Below are 23,441 nucleotides of genomic sequence, written 5' to 3'. Positions count from 1 at the left end.
TTATAGAGGTTTTCCATTAATACATATACATATTTTCATATTAAATAACATTATAAAGGGGATAGATATATATACAGAGATGTTGATTTGAATTTTAAGAACATTAAGGTAAAAGAATTTATCTTCTGACTGAAGAATATTCTTTAAGTTATTTTGAACTGCTAGAAAGTGGGGAGGGATATTCAGTTGAATGGAGACAAAAAGTAGGTAGGGGTGAAATAAATGTCAGAAGTAATTCCTAAAGAAATTAAAGTGGAAAGGGGATTATATTGCCTTATATGCTGTTTATTGCTATTTGGCAAACAGATTTTGTATCAAGAAAACTAGGTCAATGCTAAATGGTCACAATGACCAACTATATGCTAAAAAGTTATAGAAAATACAGAGATTCCTTTACACTTATACAAACATATACAAATATGCATCAACTTTATACTTAGCTAGTAGGTGTTGATTATTTTGATAAGTTGGATTAAAAGAGAATTATAAATCTAATATTTATTAATTTTGGAGAAAAAATCTATCATTTATTATGAGTAGGCATAATACTCAATAACTGTGGACAAAAGTCTTATTAATTAAGTGAATATATTAGGGGTCAATGATATATATTAGAAAAAGTGGAAGAGGAGTAATCAAGATGAGTCATTTTCTTAGGTTTAGTAGAAGGTGATTCATTTTTAGGAAGAGAAGTAATCAAGAAGAGTAAATTTCTCAGATTTAGTAGATGGTGAATTGTTATTAAAGAATTAAATTAAAGGATCTGTTAGACATAATATTTACTACCCGTGGAGAAAAAACTAATCAGTTAGGTAAAAATATCCGGGGTCGATGATATATTAAGAAATGGAAGTGAGGTAATCAAGGGACATAGAATTTTTACTATTTAATATAGGAGATTATCAGAAAGAAAAAAAAAAGAGAATTTAATTTTAAATATGCAATGAAGTTTTTTTTAGTAATCTGTGCATGTTGAATAAAAGCTATTATGGTATATTCATTCTTATTTAGTTATAAAGAATTAGAATTTGAAAAATTTAGGAATGGTCACAATATTATTATTTAAAATATTTAAACGTACAGGTTGTGCAATGTATGCAAGCTACTCCTAGTTCAGAACGGTTATTTAACAACTTTGTATTATTCCTATGTTTTAAAATTTCATATGTTTCCATAAAACAAAGTTCACAACCATCTCTACTATTTTTTATAATGCCGTGCTTTCCTTACTATATCCCATTTCAGGTTAAATTCTATATTATTTCTTTTCAGTTCCCAAATTTTACTAGACAATGTTGTGCAACCTGCCTTGTGTTTAAGCCTAAAGGAGAAAAAATTATTGTTTAAATGTTTTTTTAAATCCACCGAACAACCGAAATAAAGATAGCTATTATTTGAAGTCACTATTGAACATTTATAAATTACATTTTGGACCAAACAGCGGCCAGATACCGGACATTTCGATCTAATCCTACAATTACAACTGGGGGGATAATTCATGGTACTAGTATTATTTATGGACAATTCATTTTCATTTTCGTTAGTAGAGTTATTATTAGTATTAGTGTTATTTCCTCTAACAGTAGTTATATTGTTATGTAAATTGGGGTTACTAGTTATTAATCCATTCACACTACCCTCACCTACTACATCTTTATCTTTATTACCTATATTATTGATGTTGTCATTATCACTATTTATATTAATGTTGTTATTATTATTATTATTACCATCATTATTATTATTATTATTATTATTATTTTTATTATTATTACCATTATTATTGTTGTTACTATTTATTCTATCCCTAGCTAACTTTATATTTTTACTATTAAGTCTAGCTATTATGGTAGCCATATTTGGAAGAGTAGAATATGATATTCTTACTGATTTATTAGAAATTATTTTATAATATTTATGGGAAGCTGGGAAGTTTTTTTCTCGTATCGACACAAATCTACCATATATATTTGTAGAGATCGCTCAGTTGAAGGGGATATTTAACCATATAACATTTTTTCTTTTGTATTTTTTATTTGAGTAAGGGTGGGAAAGATTAATGTTATCTATATTCTTACGAGATTCATTATTCATTTTAGTCTTATATTTATGTTTATTAGGTTTTTTTTCTTTGTGGGAGAGATTTTTTATATTATTATTTACATTTATTTTATCATTTTCATATTTATTTGCGATCTGTTTACTATTTTCATTCATATTATTGAGTTTATATACTAGGTTCCTTTCTTCCATTGATTTGTTTATTTAGAGTACGAGATTCTATATTACTTGAGCTGTTTACATACACTTCATCGTTTAAGAGATTTATGTTATCAAGATCCAAGAAAGTGATTTCTTGGTTGTATCCAGCTCTAGATAATGCAACATTATAATGATTCGAGTGAGAGTCAAAAATTTCAATATTCGATGATAATTTTGAAATTCTCCGAGAAATATTTTTCACTATTGATTAGATAATTTATTTATGTATCTGGTAACTTCACCCTCCTTTCTAAATGGGTGATATAACTTTGAATTTAAGTCTAAGGTAACATCTAGAAAATTAACTATCTTGGTGTTATATTCATGCCTAAGTAATGCCTAAGTTGAAATCTTTGAAAAATCTACTAATTTTCTTTTATATTCTCTCAATTACTGATTTATTGTTACTAGGTACAATAAATAAGGCATCATCTCTATATAAACCCCCTTGTAATTCGGGGATTTCTCTACCTACATCTACCCTCTTTATAATGTTATCAATTAATATGAAAATATGTATTAATGGAAAACCTCTATAAATGGCTGATGATTGCTCAACATTTTGAAACTGTTGTAATACTTACAATGTTTAATAAAATGATGTAGCTTGAAACGATCATACCAAATTACCGAAGATATTCTTGTTACTTATTTTGAGTATATATATATATATATATACAAAATTTAGAGAACTGACCACAAAAAGTGGACAGCCTATACGCGAGATATAGACGTCAAAATCGCCATTTTCCACGAAGAATGTGTTCTCAAGAGAAAACTCACCAAAAAACCAAAGTGTAAAAATAAGCAAGACAAATAGCATGGCCACAGCTTGTGAGCTGAAACTAGATAAAAATAAATGATAAGAATATCCTCTAAATTTTGTATGTAAAAAAATTTTTAATCTTCGGATTTTTTAAAACTACCCTTATTTAATATATATATATATATATATATATATTCAAAATGTGACTGTGTGTGTACCATTGGCGATTTTTTTTCCTCCATCTTCCCTTCTTTGGATCTTTCCTTTTCCTATGTTTCTGACGAAGAGCTCTGCTCGAAACATTAAACCCTCCTTCTTTCCTGAGCGTCCAATAATACTATACTTGTTCCACGTCCTGGCGTTGTTGTGTTTTCATGTTGGGATTAACTATATATATATATATATATATATATGTATGTATGTATGTATGTATGCATGTGTGCTTATGCATGTATACACACATGCACACACACGTGCACATACACAAACACATGCATGCATACACAATAGAAACTGTTTCTTATTGTCACAGATAATGTTGCTCGCCAATAGTAATTGCAATCAAAACTTTTTAATTAAACTGCTACACAACCATAAAAATCTCTACAGAAATCAAAAGCTATGGAGATGGGGTAGGTGTATGGGAGGAAGGGGGAATCGTGTGCTGATGGTGGGAAAGGTGGTGGTAGTGATATATAATGTTGATCAGTATGGCTGGTGGTGTTGGGGTATATTTGTACTGCTTATACATACATACGTTCAACTATATGCACGAGAATACATACATAAAACAAAACATACAAATCTGCACATATACATACATACAAAAATACCCTGTTGATGTTGTCGAAATTCCAATGAATCTAGGTTAGAAACCAGCTCTTTCAATATTGGCCAACGATGATGACACACACACATTCTTCTTTAACTTGTTTTAGTCATTTCACTGCAGCCATGCTGGAGCACTGCCTTTAGTCGACGAACTCGACCCACAGGACTTATTTTTTGTAAGCCTAATACTTATTCTATAAGTCTGTGTGTGTGTGTCTATACTGTGTTGCTCTGCCAGTCTTCCCTCATTGATCATTCAACCTGTTATCTCTTCTTCGTCTCCCCGCAATTCTCTTACCTTTCTCCCTCTTTTTTCTTTCTCCCTCTCTCACTCTTATCCCGTTTTATATTTCTTTTAACACCACAATACATTTCTCTCTCTTCGACGATGGCTCCCGCCAGAAAGAATTCTCTCCTCCTCTCACCAAGACATATATCATTCCACCGTTTCTATTATTAGTTTCTGTCCTCCCGCAACCACACACCAACCCCTTCATCCCCTCCTGGTTCTTTCGGATTTTCCAAAATCTCAAAGACTTCGCCTTGTATTCTTGGTGAAGTGTAAGGGAAATAACTTGCAGCACATCCGGCCCACATAATGTTGTGCAAGCTGGACTCACGCAATTTTCGTTTCTTTTAATTACTTCCGCACAACAACACAACCACATCACAAACTTTATTTATTTCTTCTTTTCTGATTCCCTTATTCTCCCAGCTTCAATATGAACCAAGGTACAGGAGAGAAAATGCCCGTTAGGTATCGAATATTATCGGCTTTATTCTATGGATGCAGTTCCTTTTTAATTATTGTCGTTAATAAGATGATATTAACCAACTTCAAGTAAGTCTCTCTTTCTTTACAATCTTACCTCACGTCTCTCTAAGATGTTTCTCCCTCTCTTGTTGTTCTGTACAATATATTCCGCCCTGTCAGTATGATCTGACATGTCTCTCTCTTCATAGCAACACGACACACACACTTTGTTACATTTCTCTCTCACATTCCACGTTAAAATACTCAATACACACACACACATATGTGTGTATACATTTGAATATATATGATGTACATAAACATTATGTGTCGAAATGAGCATGTATAGATACCTCCCTTTGATACACACACACGGACACGTATATGTTATACATACCCACACACAATCCTTAATTCACTTCTCACCCGGAAAGCGTATTTTTGTAGTTAATAAAGAAACCATATTATTATTATTATTGTTTCTTTAGAAGTTTTGTAAATAGAAAATATTATTCATGTACACACATAACTAAATACCCTACAAAAGTATACATTATATATAAGTATTATGTGTATCATTGCGTATCTATAATACTACTCTATATAAATTTTAAAAAATATTGTATATTGCTTCATTTTGTGATGGGTTGTGTACAATAATTTACTGACGAAACTTTGGTAAATTAACAGCAATCTTTCGAAAGGCATGAGCGTCACAACACGCTCATTCTAATCACACACTCTCACCCAAGTATCTTACAGAACTACAAACAATGTAAGTGAAGTCAAATTCAGTAAAACCACACCAGGAATGTAATTCTTGTACGGCAGTTCTGTATCAGCAATTGGCCCAGAGTAATAAAATAATTCTTCGGGTATTGATATAAACCATGATTAAAAAAACATAAAATCGTGTCTGTAAAATAGAAACGGATTGTAACGATGTCTTCAGACAAATTATGTTGGGTATGAATTTTTTTGTTTGTTTTTTTTTTGTTTTTTATAGCCACCACTCCGGTGTCAAAGCGTGTACACATACAGAAGCGTAGCCAAGAGTCGGGTAGTCGCCCTCGGGTGCAGGTGTGAAGGGTACAAAATTACCTGTCCCATGACACCTGTTAATTAAAGTGAGGTTGTCAAAAGTCACTTCGCCACACCCTCCGAAGCTTTGAGAAGCTTTGTTACACACCATTGTTTTAACTACATAGAGAGGAACATTGAAACAGCAACATGCTGAGTCCAGCCATGGCCACTCCACCAGAGATTACTGTTGACAGTTCCAAACTGGGTTTTCCTGTATTTCAGATCCAGTATCTGTGACATTGTCTCTTTCTCTTTCTCTTTAGAAAAAGAATCGAAATCTTAATTCAGTTCTCATCCTTCCTTCTGAAAAAGGGGATCAAGCGGACAGTATTGCCATAAATGTATTAAGTGAGGTGGTCGTGGTTGGGATGCTTTTGATCAAAGGTTACTCAATTAGGGCTAACTTGGAACTAAACCACATCTCTCTTGGTACCAATTTCAACAATCACATTGATAAAACATCTGCTGTTGCTGAGATGATCACAAAACATGTCAGGGAGACTCTGGAACTCACTAACAGTGCCAAGATGGTATCCTTTTAACATTCTCATGGATGGCAGTGCCAGAAATACACTCTGTCTAAACATCTTTCTCATACTTTGACTATTCTTAGCTTGAGTTTAGCATCTCCTAATCAAACAATGTCTGTTATGGTCTCTACTGACTTCCTCACCAGACCAGGTACCCTTTAGCATTTAAATCAGTCACATCAGTCCAAATATTCTACCTGTTTTATGTTCAAACTGGCCAGATCCAGTCTTTCACACCTATCTGACAATGTTAGTCAAAGCCCCATCAAAATCTTAAAGTTGAGACATCATCATCATCATCGTTTAATATCCGCTTTCCATGCTAGCATGAGTTGGACGATTTTGACTGAGGGCTGGCGAACCAGATGGCTGCACCAGGCTCCAATCTAGATTTGACAGAGTTTCTACAGCTGGATGACCTTCCTAACACCAACCACTCCGAGAGTGTAGCAAACGTGATTAATTCAAAATACATGATTAATTCAATGCGTGATTAATTCAAAACAATATGAATCAATAAATATTAAATTTGATTAGTTTCTGAATGCCAAAAGGTTAACATCACAAGAGATACAAATATCATCTGTGGTTCACTCTGAATATTAACATTTGAAAGTACTAAGCCATGTACTTTTATAGTTTGCTGTTGAATATATCGTTAATATTAAATGTGTATTTGATTTAACATCAAACATATATATTTAATATTGAGTTTATATTTAAAATATAAAATAAAATAAATAATATTTCTAATTCTGTTTCAGTTTCCCTTCATTTCAATTTCTTGCTATTGGACAGGTAAATATATTTTCTATTTAACAAGTTTTCACATTTTATTTTATCCCTGACTCTGCCATTTCCCCCACAATCTTGATAAATGGTTGTTTCTTATACTGAGATGCTTGAAATGACAAGAAAATATTGTCTCACAGTTAACACTGATATATGGCTTAGCAGATATTTTGTTAAGGTTTAATTCCAAATGCATTGATCTGGGTTTAATTTAGGATTTATTGACTGAGGTTTAGTTTGGAAGGGATTGGCATATTGTCTATTGGAAAGGAATGTAATTTACAAGAAGGCAGTGAGCTGGCAGAATTGTTAGCACATCAGGCAAAATGCTTAGTGGTATTTTGCCTGTTGCTATGTTCTGAGCTCAAATTCCCCTGAGGTCAACTTTGCCTTTCATCCTTTCAGGGTCTGTGGAAAAAGTACCTATTGGGTCGATGTAATTGACTGTCCTCCTCCCCCAATTTCTGACCTTGTGCCTATTGTAGAAAGGATTATTATTATTTAGGTTTTAATAGGTGAGTTGGCAGAATCATTAGCAGGCTGGGCAAAATGCTTGGCAACATTTTATCTGTCTTTATGATCTGAGTTCAAATTCTGTCAAGGTTGACTTGTCATCCCCTTGGGGTCAATAAATTAAGTACCAGTTGAACACTGAGGTCAATATAATCAACTGGCCCTTTCCAAAATTTTGGGCCTTGTTTCTATAATAGAAAAGATTATTATATTATCAGGAATGGGGGACAACCCTAGATATATTTTGCTATTATTCTGAACTCCTCAGCCAAGTATATCTTTCCTCATATATGTCATAGTAAATTACTCTCTTAACAGAGATTCATTCAGTTGTTTGCGCCATTGAACTACCTGGTCATTTAATTAGAGTAGTCAAGTATTCCACAGACACATGTATCCTTAACATAATTCTCTGGCAGAATCAGTGTAACAGAGCTGGACCTTTAGAATACAGATACACAGATTTTCACACAGTTTCCCATCACAAGATCCGAGATGATGCCCAAGATGCCAAACTATAGGATTCAGCCCCCAAACTTATGATTGCAAAGTAAACTTCTCAACTATTTGACCCCTTCTTTTAATTCATACACACATACACACACACACACAGAGGATACGGTGTAAATAATGGTCATAATGTATTTTTCCTTTATTGGAGCAAATATGGCTTACAGCTGTTTCCAGTTGTCATTATAGGTACATCACTGACAGGTTTACTCAGTTGGTCTGTTGGTCAGTGGAGAAAAATTGAACTGCCTAGAAAATGAATGCTGTTTCTGGTTATAACAAAGCAGAACAGTGAAGGTATGGTACGTGTATGGGGGAGGAAAAGAGAAAGAAAGAGGCAAGTGGAATAAAGATAACAGGAAAGAAGACAAGTTACGCTTTGGAAAGGAAATCTCAAGGGAAAAAGAATGAAAGGAAAGAAGGGAGGAAGGAGTAGAAAGAATAAACACACACATGCCTGCGTTCATTGTTGTGTTATTTCTTTTATAGTGTGATTTGAGGGAAATTATGTTGTTTTTTCTGGCTGATTGAAGAACCACATAGAATATCTGTTGGTTTGAAATGCCGAGACTGGATCTTGGGATGTTTTATCTCAGAGTTGAGATGACAGGATACCAATACAAATAGTGCTATGTTATATAATAGGACTGTGATATGTCATACTTGATATGACAGGCCTGTATATGTCATACTAAAGATATGTGCTATGTCATAGTACATCTTGTGATTTGTCATGTTAACAGTTATGATTTGTCACACTGTAAATCTGTTATTGAAATTTTATCCTTCCAAACAAATTGCCGGGACTCATACAAAGATATTAAGAAAAACCTTGATAAATTGAAGTAAAACTAAACAATGCCTGTTGTGTTTGGGGAGAGTCATTTTCTTTTTGTACCTTATAATATAACACACTCACCGGTAAAATTTCCACTTTTTTCTTATTTTTATTTTCCTAAAATTTTCATTGCATCTTGCAACCTTTTCAATAGTTTTGACTCATATAAAGAATCTTGCAAACCAAATCCCAAAACGAAATAAACAATGCCTGTTTTCTATAAATGAGCAAGAGAAAAACTCTGTGTGTGTGTGTGTCTAAAGCTGCATTCATATGAAAAGAAACTTTTATACAAGTTCAAAAAACTTGGTCATGATATTGTATTTGATTTCAATTTATTTTTGTTGAGAAGGTTGTCTGGGAGAAAAATCTTAAATTTGTCAGTTGGTAACAATCAGTTCATTCTTTTGACTTTGTTTATTGGAAATAAGCACAAGAGAGTTTTGATATGTGGAATACTATGTTTGTAGAAATATTGAATAGCTTTTTGTAGTGAGGCAAGTTAATTGACAGTGGCAGTACCAAAAGCATAATTGCCAGAATAAGAATGAAGTGGGGGAAAAAGTTTCTTGGGGTACCTTTGTGGCTAAGAAAAGGATGCTCTTTGAGAGTAAATGATAAGTTGTATGATGCTTGTGTATGAAGTGTAATGCTGCATGATAGAAAGACTTGGGCCTAGTTTGGAAACTGTGTGTCCCCTGCACATTATGCCACCTACCAATCTCAGGATTCAAAACCTTCATCACTGAGGATCTGAAGTAAAGCCAGAATGAAGCCTGTCCAATAAGGGTTCTTTGAGATGTTCTGGATGGTTGATTTTAGGTCTCTTACTTCATGGGATATTTGCTGAAAAGATTTTTACAAGAGCTCTGCTACAATTGTAGACAATTGCCCCTATGTTCCAGAATGCTCTTTATAGGTGTCTGAAACAGTTCTGATTCCAGCTTCTCTCTGATCTGAGTTATGGTGGGTCTTACTAATTTTCCAAATTTTCCTTCCTAAACTGGCTTTGTACTTTGGTCAGATTCCCACATTCCCAGGGCTATGACCATTCCAGAGAATTTCTTTTTCTCAAAGCTTATTTTTGCCATTAATTACATAAAAAATTAGTTAGTGACAGTTAAAATAATTCTAAGTGTGTATACAGTTTGTGGGTGACAAGTATGTATATCTCTATATATATAAACGGCAAAATGTCTGTCTGTGCGTATGTCCTTTATACAAATCCACAATTTTTCAGTTAGAGGGCTTGCACTTTCTATGGTCATTCAAAACCATCCAAGAGTGGTCGTGCACATCTTTACATTTCCCCAGTCACCCTGCAAAGCCACTAAAAAATCAATAGAAGTGACATTTTTGTGAATTTTCTATCCAAAACCCAATCAAAATGCCTGAAACTTGATACACCAATTGAATGCCAGCTACATGTATGTGATTGGTCGGAGATTTGGACAGTACTTGCGTGTATGTGCGCACGCAGCTGTATATGCATGCACTAGCACTATGACCCGGCAACGCGTTGCCGGGTCATAGTGCTAGTATATATTAAACTGTTTGTGATTCCCTGGAACTTCAAAGGGCAAAGGCGCCTGGCTTTGTGGTTAGAGTACTTGGTTCAGGATCGTGAGTTTGTGAGTTCGATTCCTGGTGCTGCATTGTTTCCTTGAGCAAGTTGCTTTACTTCACAATGCTCTAATCCACTCAGCTGGCAAACATGAGTTGTACCTGTAATTAAATAAGGACCAGCTTTGTCATATTCTGTGCCTTACTGAATCCCCCTGAAGGGTACATGTATCTGTGGAGTACTCAGCCACTTGCATGTCAATTTCACGAGGAGGATCTTCCATTGATCGGATCAACTGGAACCTTTCTCATCACAACTGATGGAGTGCCATAGCATTAAAGGCACACCAAGGTCAACTTTGCCTTTCATCCTTTTGGGGGTTGATAAATTGAGTACCAGTTGAGTACTAGGGGGGGGGTCGATGTAATTGACTATCCCCTCCCCAAAATTTCAAGCCTTGTGTCTATAATAGAAAGGATTAAAGACACACACACATCCAAGGGGGGGGGGGATATAATTACACTAACTGCATGTGTGTGTGTGTGTGCATGTATATATATCTCTCTATATATAAAACTGAGAATGTGTGTCTGTCTGTGTGTTTCCCTAAAACTTGAGAACTACACAACCAATTTTATTCAAATTTTACACATGCCCTACTTAGGGTCCATGTAGTTTCATGGGCAAAAAAAATGTTCAACTTCTTGCCTAGGGCGAGCCCACAGCAATATCATATCTTCTCCACTATTTCAGTATTACGTGTTAAAAGTGAAACAAAAACATTTCTCTATTTTATGTCAGATACTTTCACTTTAACAATAAAAATTAGAGATAATAATAACAATTGAATTATATGTAGTAAGTAATAATTAAAATCAAACTAAAGTATAATATAATCGTAACATAACTAAAGTAAAAATAGCAATTGGTATAAAATTGCATCAGTGACTTGAACTTGAATAAGTGGTTTCACATGAATGGGAATAAATTAAAAATAAAATTAGTGTGCAGAAATGGAATAGTTCAAATGGAGCTGTGCACATACCGTTTACCACGGCTTTTACATTAGATTATCTGCTAATTAGCTAGCATTAAGTATCTATATGAAGTTTGGCTGTATGTAATGTCTGTTTTCTCGAACAGCCGCTTCTACTGAGTACTGCTGTTGGTTTATTTCTTATACATAAAGGACTATAGCTTCAACTGCGTACTGCTTTTTGATTCACCGTAAGGTTTGTTGTAATCATTATTACTGTTTAACTATTGTTATCACGTTTGTTGGTTCCTCGTAAGGGAAACGTTGTGTTGCATTTGTTAAATAATTGTAAACTGTAACCCTCCCCCTTTGGGAGAAGGAGCTTTGGTTATTGTTTAAAAATTGAATTGTGTCCCTGTTTGGGGAAATTGACAATATTTTCACCGTTTATACGGAAGCATTTTTGTTAGAATGCCTTCGATAGAAGAAAGTCCAAAAATGAATTTCGCTGCAGCCATTGGCGGGTGCGAACTCATTGAAATTAAAATGGAAGAAATACAAACCTATTTCGGATTGATCACCGACAAAGATGGTGAATCTAGGATAACACCACCAAACGAACTAAAAAATTAAATTAAAGAAAAGACTATTGTCTATAAAGTATATAATGTAGAGAAAAAAAAAAGATTTGAACACTTGGAGGAAAGCACCATCGAAAAGTGTCTTGCGACTATGAAAGATATATAACAAGAGGCGGTAAATTCGCCACAATAGAAGCAAGGTTCGAGTCAACAGAGTGTACAAGGGAGTACTCAACTCGAACTTTGCAAAGTGGAAATATTTTATTTTTACCTTTAAATCTGGGACGTAGGACATCCCGGATAAAAATTTAAAATGTCCCCCTCGAAGTAGAGGTAGGCTGGATTGTAGCCACACTTCTATACAAGAGGGAGGGCAAGATACAATTTTATCGAAATTGCAAGAGACGGGCCCCGACAATTCCAGTCTGTTATATATTTTGAGTATTGTTATTACTAGCGATATCAAGATATAACTTTGCATTTTGTATTTTATGTGTAGATGTATATATATAGATGTACATGTAATATGTACACATATATACATGCACTAGCACTATGACCCGGCAATGATGGGTCATAATGCTAGTAATTGATAAATTTAAATAGAATTTCGTTTTTGGATTTGGTTTGCAAGATTCTTTATATGAGTTTGTGTGTTGAAGCATATTCTGTTGTGTCTGGGGAGAGTAATTTTCTTTTTATGCCTTATAATGTAACACACTCACCGGTAAAATTTCCACTTATTTCTTATTTTTATTTCCCTAAAATTTTCAAGACTATTGAAAAGGTTGCAAGACGCAATGAAAATTTTAGGGAAATAAAAATAATAAGTGGAAATTTTATAAGACATTTTTGTATTTTGTATTTTATGTGTAGATGTATATATATAGATGTACATGTAATATGTACAGATATATATACACATATATACATGCACTAGCACTATGACCCAGCAATGAAGGGTCATAATGCTAGTATATATATATATATGCTTTTATTGAATTTATGATTAGGTGGGTGTGTGAGTGAATTATTAGTGTGTTTGTGTGGACATCCAGATAGTCTGTTGTCTCACCCCCACTCCATTCTGTCACCTAAAACAAGCAGACACACAAAAACAGGAATATATGTCATGTACGGTGGGGTGGGGGGAGTTGAACAGAAGGTTGTCTTTTTATGAAATTGCTATTCACAAGGCCTTCATATATATCTACATATAAATTCACACACACACACACACACACACGTCATATGTATCCTGAATTCCTTCTCTTCTGACTGTTTCCCATTCTCTCCTCCCTGACCCCCTGCAATGAGACCCATTCATGGCTGCCTTTCTGCCTCCCCACTCTTTTCTTTTATTACTCTTCTTACAAACTCACATTCGTTCTCCATTGTTTAATCAAAGAAATAAACAACATAGTGTTGTTGTTGTTTAGCCCAGGGTCAGTGGCTGATCAGTTAGACCTGTGTGCAAAGACATTCCACCTATGACCATCCTGTGTTTTCCTATATCCAGGATGACATTATCCGTGTATCTTGTTTTCCCCCCAAGATGATAGTGTGTGAAATGATTGAGATTTGGCTGTTATTTCTAGCAGATCAGCCAACTTTTTAGAGACATGTTTGCTAATGCTGTTGTTTAGTCTTGAGTCCGCCCTAATCGAGATCTGTGATCAAAGACATTCTGGCCATGGCCATCCTATATTTCTTTATCAACATTGTGTCTACATTGAATTACATCAACACATCTCTTTCCCTGCCCACTTTAAAAAAAAAAAACAATTGGGTGTTATTTTGTGGTGGATTTGGCTGCTATTTCTTGCACGTTTCCTCAATCAGAATTGACCTAGGGCTAAGCAACAATAAATATTGTATCTCTTGTTTATTTGACAAGATCGTTTTTTTGACAGTTTTGCAGTAAAAGTTTCGCTAAAATAAAAGTAGGACATTTTGTGAAGGCTGTCGTCACTGAGCGAAAGGCTTTGTTGCTGTTCAGGATTTTAACCTATTTTCCTGTTTCAATTTTTTGAGATTAAACAGATAGTCAGTCATTGAAGTGTTTATGGTCAATGAATCTGAACAAAAGAATTGCTCTCCAACGTACTGAGTTCACTGTATTTCTGATGCTGAGAGTAAGAAGGAAGTGTCTGTAACTTGGGGCAAAACAAATATCAACAGGAGACTTCATTCAAAAGACACTACTTATTTGGTTTTTTTTTCACAGATGTTTACATCCTTTATTGATGTACACTGGTGAAAGATACATACACATGTACACACACACACACACACCACAGGCACACACACACACACAGGCACACACACACACCACAGGCACACACATATGCATAAACAACAGTCTTTTGTACAGTTTCTAACTTGCAAATTCATTAACAAAACACTGGTTAATCCATTTCTACAATAGAAGATATTTGCCCAAGGTGTCCTGCTGTGGGGTTGAACCCATGCCTACATGGTTGACAAATGGGCTCCTCATTTGAAACTGTAAGGTACATAAAGGGTGGTCATTAGGTTTTATTAGAGCTGTCTTTATCATTGCCATTGCGTTGTTTGATGATAGCAGTTTCCAGTACAGGCTGGAGCTAACAAGATATTACATCAAGTAATTAACTCTAGTTTATAGTGTACTAGCAGTATCGCCTGGCGTTGCTCAGGTTTGTAAGGGAAATAACTATAAAGCATTTTTAGAGAGTTATAACCAAAAAATAGCAAAAAAATGGGAAAAAATGATGGTAAATTTTTTTGAGAGTGAAAAAAGGTGGAGTTGCGCCCCCTAGACAGTTTGCGGTTTGTGTTTCTGATTCTCGACCCCATGTCGAATTTATCGATTTTTTTCAGAACTGGGGGAACTTTTAAAAATTTTCGCTACGTTAGTTTTGAATTATGACATTGGGCTATGTGTGTGTCAAGTTTCATCAGAATCGGTTGAAAGCCGTGGTCAGGGTGAGGGTACAAGCAAACAGACACACAGAAACACGCACAGACAAACTGCCGTTTATATAGAGAGAGATAGCATAACTAATGAAGAATTGTGTCAAGTAATTTGCTTTAATTTACAGTCTGTGTCACATTTAACGAGATAACATCAAGTAATTTATTGTCTAATTAGCATTTCCAAACCAGGCTTTGCCAAGAGGTTGCAAGAGGTTCTGCAAAAAATAGAGATAAATCGACTAATTATATGCAAATGAAGTTTTGAGTAATTTTGGCATTTAATTCATTATTTTTAGCTTTATTAAACATGCTCAGATATTTGAAATCATAGCATGAAGAAGGTAGTAAAGAGATCCTACAGGAAAAAATTCTCTCTTAATGGGAAATTGTTGAGGAATTTGGTCTAATCAAGATTTTTGTTATGATGAAATTTCTTAAACATTCTTTATGGTGTCTGATGCCAAACCTTTCAAAGATTGGTTTATAAATTGTTTAATCTTTTATGAAATAAACTTTTATAAAAAGGAAGGGTTTAACACTTTGTTATATAATGATGCAGGGGTTCTGTAGGATGTTTTTCAAGGGTTCTGTAAGCCTATAAAGATTAGGAAATGCTGGCCTTCGTTAGAGCTAATGAGACTATGGTTAGGTAATTTGGTATAATTAACCTTTACAGCCTTTATCATAATTAGTGAGATACAGTGTAAAATGTGTTATTGTTGACAGGAAGACCTCTTACATCTTGTAGCTTTGTGTCTGAGCTTGTTATCAAGATTATTTTCATATCTTAGAATTTCTTGAAGAGTTTATTAAGAGAGGTGAACTATCTAAAGTCTTGGCCTCTTCACTTCTCTCTTATAAAGACAATGACGACCACCTGAAATAAGTGTTGTCTTCACTACTCACAATAATATTTTTCAAACTGTTCTATCAACTCCTTTTGAAGCACCCAACACTTGGCACAAAGCTATTCCTCTCAATACAACTCTCCATTCCACTCATGTCTCATGAGTAACTGGGTATCCTTGCTGGTGCCATGAAAAAAGGACCCAGGTACACTCTGGAAAGTGGTTGGTGTTAGAAAGGGCAACCAGCTGTAGAAACTGCCACAACAGACAGTATGGCTTGATACAGTCCTCTGGCTCACCAGCTTTTCTAAAACTGTTCAACCTATGCCTGCATGGAAAACAGACATTAAAATGATGATGATGATGGTGATAATGGTCCATTGTCAAGACCAGACCATCATCATTTTCAGGATTCACTCTTTCATACCTTAACAGATTTTTACAGCTGAATTTCCTTTGTTTTTGTTATTTTTCTTTACAAATAAAACTTAAATCCTGACTTGATTTATTTTATTAACTCCTCCATTAGTATTTCTGTGTTCTAATCTTCATTTCTTGACTAATTACTGAAAGAAAAAAAATAATAGTACAACATGAAAACATATAAAAGACGAACTGTGGCCCCATTCTTCTACTTTTAACCCAAAATAAATACATCTTAAGATAACAATGTTTAATCACACTAAAGCTTCTGTTGGTCATGCTTGATAATGTATATGTACTGGAAAGCTCCCTCCAGAACACTGGCCTGGACGAGGGTTGTTGTAGTGGTGGTGGTGGCAGAATTGTTACAGTGCTGGGCAGCATTTTGTCTGTCCAAATGATTCCAGGTTCAATTTCGGCTTTCATCTTTTTGATGATGATAGAATAAGTTTCAGTTGAACACTGGGGTTGATATAACTGACTTATCTCCCACCCACCCCGGAAATTGCTGGCCTTGTGCCTAGTCTAGAAAACAATTCGGTGACGAGGTTTGTTAGCATTCTAGGCAGAAGGCTTAACAGCGTTTCGTCTGTCTTTGTATTCTGAGGTTGACTTTGCTTTTCATCCTTTCAGGGTCAATAAGATAAGTACCAGTTATGCAGTGGGGTCAGTCCCCCTCCCCCTTCAGTAGAAAGAATTATTATGATGATGATGATATTTATTTCATTCATGGTGATGTAATATTTCAACAGGCATGAATAGCTTCAGTTGGCTTTCAGCCAAATGTACAGAACACAGGTGTTATTTAGAGCAGTTCAAAGAGTCTGTGTGGTGTGTGTGTGTGGGGTAAAGTTTTTATATCCTAACTTTGAGTAGTGTTTGTGTAATTGTGGTTAATACAACCTACTTACCTGATGCTGCAGGCAACCACTTCCCCTAACGACTCTCGTTTGTTTGCAGTATGTTGACTTGTAAATATTATATTACAATATCTTATTTCATCATCATCATCATCGTTTAACATCCGCTTTCCATGCTAGCATGGGTTGGACTATTTGACTGAGAACTGGCGAACCAGATGGCTGCACCAGGCTCCAATCTGATCTGGCAGAGTTTCTACAGCTGGATGCCCTTCCTAACGTCAACCACTCTGAGAGTGTAGTGGGTGCTTTTACGTGCCACCCACACGGGGGCCAGTCAGGCTGTACTGGCAACAGCCGCACTCAAATGGTGCTTTTTATGAGGCAGCGATCTGGCAGAATCGTTAGCATGCCGGGCGAAATGCTTAGCGGTATTTCGTTTGCCGCTACGTTCTGAGTTCAAGTTCCGCCGAGGTCGACTTTGCCTTTCATCCTTTCGGGGTCGATTAAATAAGTACCAGTTACGCCCTGGGGTTGATATAATCGACTTAATCCATTTGTCCTTGTTGTCCTCTCTGTGTTTAGCCCCTTTTGGGTAGTAAAGAAATAGGTGCTTTTTATGTATCACTTGCACAGGAGCCAGTCCAGCGGCACTGGCAACGACCTCGCTCGAATGTTTTTTTCATGTGCCACCGACACAAGTGCCAGTAAGGCGATGCTGGTAACGATCATGCTCGAATGGTACCTTTTATGTGCCACCGGCACGGAAGCCAGTTAGCCACTCTGTCAATGATCATGCTCGGATGGTACTCTTAGCGCCCCACTAGCACGAATGCCAGTCATCGAATTTGATTTCGATTTCACTTGCCTCAACAGGTCTTAGCAAGCAGAGTTTAGTGTCCAAAGAAGGAAAGGTATGCATAAGTGGGCTGGTTACGATCCTGGCATAGGCCATGAGGTTATGGTCGCATTTGGCTTGCCAGGTCTTCTCAAGCACAGCATATTTCCAAAAGTCTTGGTCACTAGTCATTGCCTCGGTGAGGCCTAAAGTTCGAAGGTCGTGCTTCACCACTTCATCCCAGGTCTTCCTGTGACTACCTCTTCCACAGGGTCCCTCAACTGCTAGGGTGTAGCACTTTTTCACACAGCTATCCTCATCCATTCTTGCCACATGACCATACCAGCACAGTCGTCTCTCTTGCACACCACATCTGATGCTTCATAGGTTCAACTTTTAATGCATGGTGTGTTCAGCACCACCAAAGGGCACTGTTTATCTACTCTGATGCCTCTTTGGTCCAGCTTTGATTTTATCCTCTGTCAATATCCACTTCTTTTCATCCTTGGTCAGGACCAGTGATATACTGGAATTAGTTGCTGCAGAAAAACATTGACAACCTAATTAAAGGCCAGTGAAATTTTAGAATCTGTAGGGCCCTAATAGAATAGATGCCTCACAGTATATAGTCATCATTCTGAGTTCAGATCCTTTTAGCATTGAAGTTTGCTTTTTATCCCTTTTGGATAAAAAAACAAAGTAGCTGTGATTTAGCAAATACATTGTCCCCTGTGACCCTGCTTCTATAGAAATTGAAACTACAGCAATGGAGCAGCCACTGCCTAATCAATCTGCCTGTTAGAAATAACAGCAAAATCTCCCTCAAATAATATCCGCTCATCTTAAAAAAAGGAGACATTTTAGATATCATGATCTCATAGAGTGATTGAAAAAAGTCAGGATGGTCACAGCTGGAAAGTCTTTTAAGTTTATTTGATTGAGAGCACCCTGGGGCTCAATACTACAAAATAGTTTGGTTTTATTGGGTTAATCTTCTCTCTCGTTCCCCACTCCCCTCCCGGTAATTATTCAAGTCCATCTGTTGCAGTATTGATTATCAAGAAATAATTAGAAATGAAATTGGTGTCCTTTCCAAGTTGTTAAAGCTGGAAGTTGTACAACCCAGCTGTGGCCAATCTACATTAGATGGACAACAGGGTAGTGATGGGACATAAATGCCACCCACTAACCTCGATGACCTTAAACATTGAATAACAACAACGATCAATTCAGTGGATTATGATATGCTGATATGTGTCTGGGAGGAATTCTCTTATCACATTGATGTTGCCTGTGCTGCAGGTGCTGGCCACATTGAACACTTGTAAGACAAGAAATAAAAGTGGATTGTGAATAAATACTTGTCACTCAGCTGGAGTTTTCTATTGCTTTTCCTTATTAAAATATTGCGTAAGGAAATCGGTTCATTCTTTTTGAATGACCCTGTATGTATGTATATATATATATATATATATATATATCATCATCATCGTTTAACGTCCGTTTTCCATGCTGGTATGGGTTGGACGGTTTGATTGGGGACTAGCAAGCCAGGAGGCTACAGCTGGATGCCTTTCCTAATGCCAACCACTCCAAGGGTGTAGTAGGTGCTTTTTACGTGCTACCGGCACAGGAGCCGGTCAAGTGGCACTGGCAACGACCCATGCATGCATAGTGCTTATTGCGTGCCATCAGCACGGGAGCCAGTCAGGTGGCACTGGCATGGCCACAACTACAATTTCCATTTGATTTGATTTGATTTCAATTTTACTTAACTCAGTAGGTCTCCTCAAGTACAGCATGTCACCTGATGATTCAAAGGTACTTTTTAAATGGGCTGGTTATGTGACATAGAAGGTAGCTGGAAATTCCTACAGGACAGCTTGCTGAGTGCCACAGACCAAGTCTGTGGATGGTGCAAAGTCCCTTCCAGACCTAGAGTTACGTGGTGGTGGAATAGTACAAAAAAAACAAACTGTATGTTAGGCTTAAGGTAAGGTTTGAAATGGTCAAATTGGCATGTAAAAAATTTAAAAAGGAAAAATTTTCAATGAAATTTTTTGCAAAAACTTAGGCAAGTCAAACTGTATGTCATACTGTCAATAGTTTGGATTATGTAAACAAAATATTTTCGGTAACGAAAATTAAAGGTGGTTGTTTTAAGCAGACTACAACTTGGCTTGTAACTATGGAAACCAATGTGTCTGTAGCCTTCAATTAGCTGAAATTACCCAAAATTTGCAACCTTTATGGTAAAAATGAATTTCATTTTCATAATTAGCAAACGAAACTACATCAGTCAAGCACATCTGAAAAGAAATGGAACACAATTTAAAACTAGAAAAACTGCGAGAGCAACAGGAAAGATCCACTGGGATTAGATTTGAACTCTTGACTGTGGGGTCTATTCTAACATCTTATCTGGTAAATGTTTGTAATTCAGGAAGCTTTTCATTAATATTGGATCAAATATTTCTTCTGCTTACGTAATAGAATGAGAGGTGTTTAGACAGATCAACAGAAAAGGGGGCAAAAATAGAGGGAAAGAATTAGATATCAGCCATATTGTCTACAGAATAGAAAGAAAATTGTTGGACATCCAGAGAAAAGACAAAGATTTTATTTTCACTGTTTTGTTTTGTCATTCTTTAAGACAACCATTATAAGAGAAGGGCATGGTGGGACAGGACACACTGTCTTCATAGACAACAGTGTTACCTAATCTTTAAGACACTGTTTAGAATTGTTCTACCCACCGCTCAACATGGAACTGACAGGCTTTTCAATCAATAAGCCAATGTTTATGTTGTATCAAAAGATCAGTTTATCAAACTGTAAAATAGGAACCATGGATGGTACATTCTGTGACTGTTGATATCAAACATAGACCAACAGAATGGTAATGGACAGAGTTTGACATTGATATTTTCTGTAATAACAATATCCCAAGACTAAAATTTTATTTTGTATTTTATAATTATTCATTTGTTTCTTCTTTAGATGGTGGCATGTCTTTTAGTCTTATTTATTGGCAAAGAATTAAATATCGTTATATTTCCAGAGTTTACATCTGATATTTTTCGAAAGGTAAGTTTTTATTAAATCTCTAAATACCTCAAATGAGTTTGTTATTAATTTAATCATAATAATATTCAGAACAAATTAGTCCCTTTTTATAGTGTATGCTTGTGATATTCCTATCTACACTTACTATGGAATCCCATCTTGACTCAGTGTGAAGATATGTGACTCAGTGGTTAGGGTATTTGGCTTGTGATTAGAAGGTTGTGAGTTGGATTCCTGGCAGTGTGTTGTATTCTTTGAGCAAGACACATTGCTGCGGTCCATTCAGTTGATAACCCCAGGACTTATTCTTTGTAAGCCCAGTACTTATTCTGTCGGTCTCTTTTTGCCGAACCGCTAAGTTACAGGGACGTAAACACACCAGCATCGGTTGTCAAGTGATGTTGGGGGGACAAACACAGACACACAGACACACAAACATATACACACACATACATATATATATATGTATATGTATATGTATATATATATGACGGGCTTCTTTCAGTTTCCGTCTACCAAATCCACTCACAAGGCTTTGGTTGGCCTGAGGCTATAGTAGAAGACACTTGCCCAAGGTGCCACGCAATGGGACTGAACCTGGAACCATGTGGTTCGTAAGCAAGCTACTTACCACACAGCCACTCCTACGCCTATTTGTAAACTGTATCAATATATATATATATTGATTATTGTTATTACATGCACTCGTTACCAGTTGTCTACCTGATAAATTTTCACCTCTCAATATATTGGTTTTTATTTCTAGGTGTGTCCTTTGCCAATTGTCTATGTGGTAAATCTATTGTTTGGATTAGGCGGCACCAAAAAATTGAAGTAAGATTTTAAAAATTCTTAGATATCTTTCCACTAGATTATTTCTTTATTTCATTTAATGTTTTACCAACTTCAGTTTCTCAGAAGAATTTTAAATTTTAAATATTTCTTCCAAACATATATTTTTCTCTAAAATTTTAAGATTTTATGTTTAATGAACATCCTGGAGAGAAAAAAATAAACAAAGGAAAAGAATTTATGTCTTAATTTTAGTATCGTTATTATGGTGGAATAATAATAATAATAATAATAATAATAATCCTCTCTGCTTTAGACTCAAGGCTTGAAATTTTGTGGGAGGGGTTAGTTAATTACTTTGACCCCAGTGTGTAACTGGTACTTATTTCATTGACCCTGAAGGGATGAAAAGGCAAAATGAAATTTAAACTAAGAAATAACAATCAGCATTTTGTCTGTTGTGCTAACGATTCAGTCAGCTCACTGTTTTTGTTGTCAATGATGATGATGATGGGGCCAGGGGATATCTGCTTTACTCTCATCTCAGCAGACATTTAAAACCTGGAGAAATAGTTTAAACAACTTTCAATCCGCAATATGTTAATTAATCTAGAAACTGATGGAGATAGATGTCCTTGTACATGGCTTCCTACATGTTAATGCTACATGTTTGTAAGACAGAGGCTAGAGTGCTTTCCTCTGTAGCTCGTTATCTCTTCTGACATTTCCCATTCCAATCATTTCATAATCTATTTCCCTCCACCTCTCCCTAGGCCACACCCATACACTGTCCCAAACTCTTCAATAACATGCAGATTATGTTGATGACTTTGCTGTAATGTCAGCGATGAGTGCAGGAACTATTTCCTTATTTCAAAATCTGGAAGAATGTATTGGGGGGTCATTGGTTTCTATGGCAACAGGTGTCAAATGGAAGGTGGGATCACATCATTGTTTGGAAGTTCAAAAAAAAAGGAAAAGAAGTTGTAAATTCCTTCATGTACTCCAAGAGCAATATATTGTCTACAGGGGCACATAAAGGCACCCATTACACTCTCAGAGTGGTTGGCGTTAGGAAGGGCATGCAGCCATCGAAACCATGCCTAATCAAACTGGAGTCTGGTGTGGCTTTCCAGCTAGCCAGCCCTGGTCAAACCGTCCAACCCATGTCAGCATGGACAACAGATGCTAAATGATGATGATTAAGCACCATATCAGTAAAACCTTGGCAGCACTATCTCAGAATGGTATGGAAGCCTGAACTCTGAGAGAATCTGGAAAGGAACTTCTTCTCTGGGGTGGTTGAATCTGTGTTGCTTTAGTCTTCTATTTGGACACCAACCAGAGGGTGTGAAACTCTGCTGGATGGCACTTCTACACACGTCCTTCTTACCATTTGGAATGTATCCTGGAAAGACATTCCACAAAAGAAAGATTCTACAATAATCTTCATAAAGTATCAGAAATCATCAGAGATGGCAGGGGGGCGGGGTCACTTTGATGGACATTGCAGGAAGAATGAGGAGGAGGAGTTTGATCAAAGTGGACATGATTGTAATTGTATTGGTCAATGTTTAAAGATCTACAGCCATCAATGAAGAGGCTACAATGCCTGTGTCCAAGGGGACGTAACAATCACATGGAATGGAAGATGGA

General features: G+C 36.0%; 1 protein-coding gene across 4 annotated transcripts in view; it reads left to right on the top strand.

The window, feature by feature from the left end:
- Window positions 1–23,441, top strand: part of LOC115218687 (UDP-N-acetylglucosamine/UDP-glucose/GDP-mannose transporter) — an 85,860-nt gene that overhangs the window by 45,304 nt on the left and 17,115 nt on the right. Inside the window, exons 2-5 of one of the 4 annotated variants that reach the window (XM_029788618.2) lie at window positions 4,575–4,700; window positions 6,991–7,024; window positions 20,928–21,014; window positions 21,760–21,827. In XM_029788618.2, the coding sequence (XP_029644478.1) occupies window positions 4,582–4,700; window positions 6,991–7,024; window positions 20,928–21,014; window positions 21,760–21,827 (308 nt within the window). In that variant the 5' untranslated portion in view covers window positions 4,575–4,581. Of the gene's footprint in view, window positions 1–4,173; window positions 4,701–6,990; window positions 7,025–20,927; window positions 21,015–21,759; window positions 21,828–23,441 lie in introns of those variants that run through there. The other 3 variants (XR_005001642.1, XM_029788619.2, XR_005001641.1) reach the window with 3 other exon arrangements.

Source organism: Octopus sinensis, linkage group LG13, assembly GCF_006345805.1.
Source record: "Octopus sinensis linkage group LG13, ASM634580v1, whole genome shotgun sequence".
Taxonomy (NCBI): Eukaryota; Metazoa; Mollusca; class Cephalopoda; order Octopoda; family Octopodidae; genus Octopus; species Octopus sinensis.
This window is presented reverse-complemented; position numbering and strand designations above follow the sequence as displayed.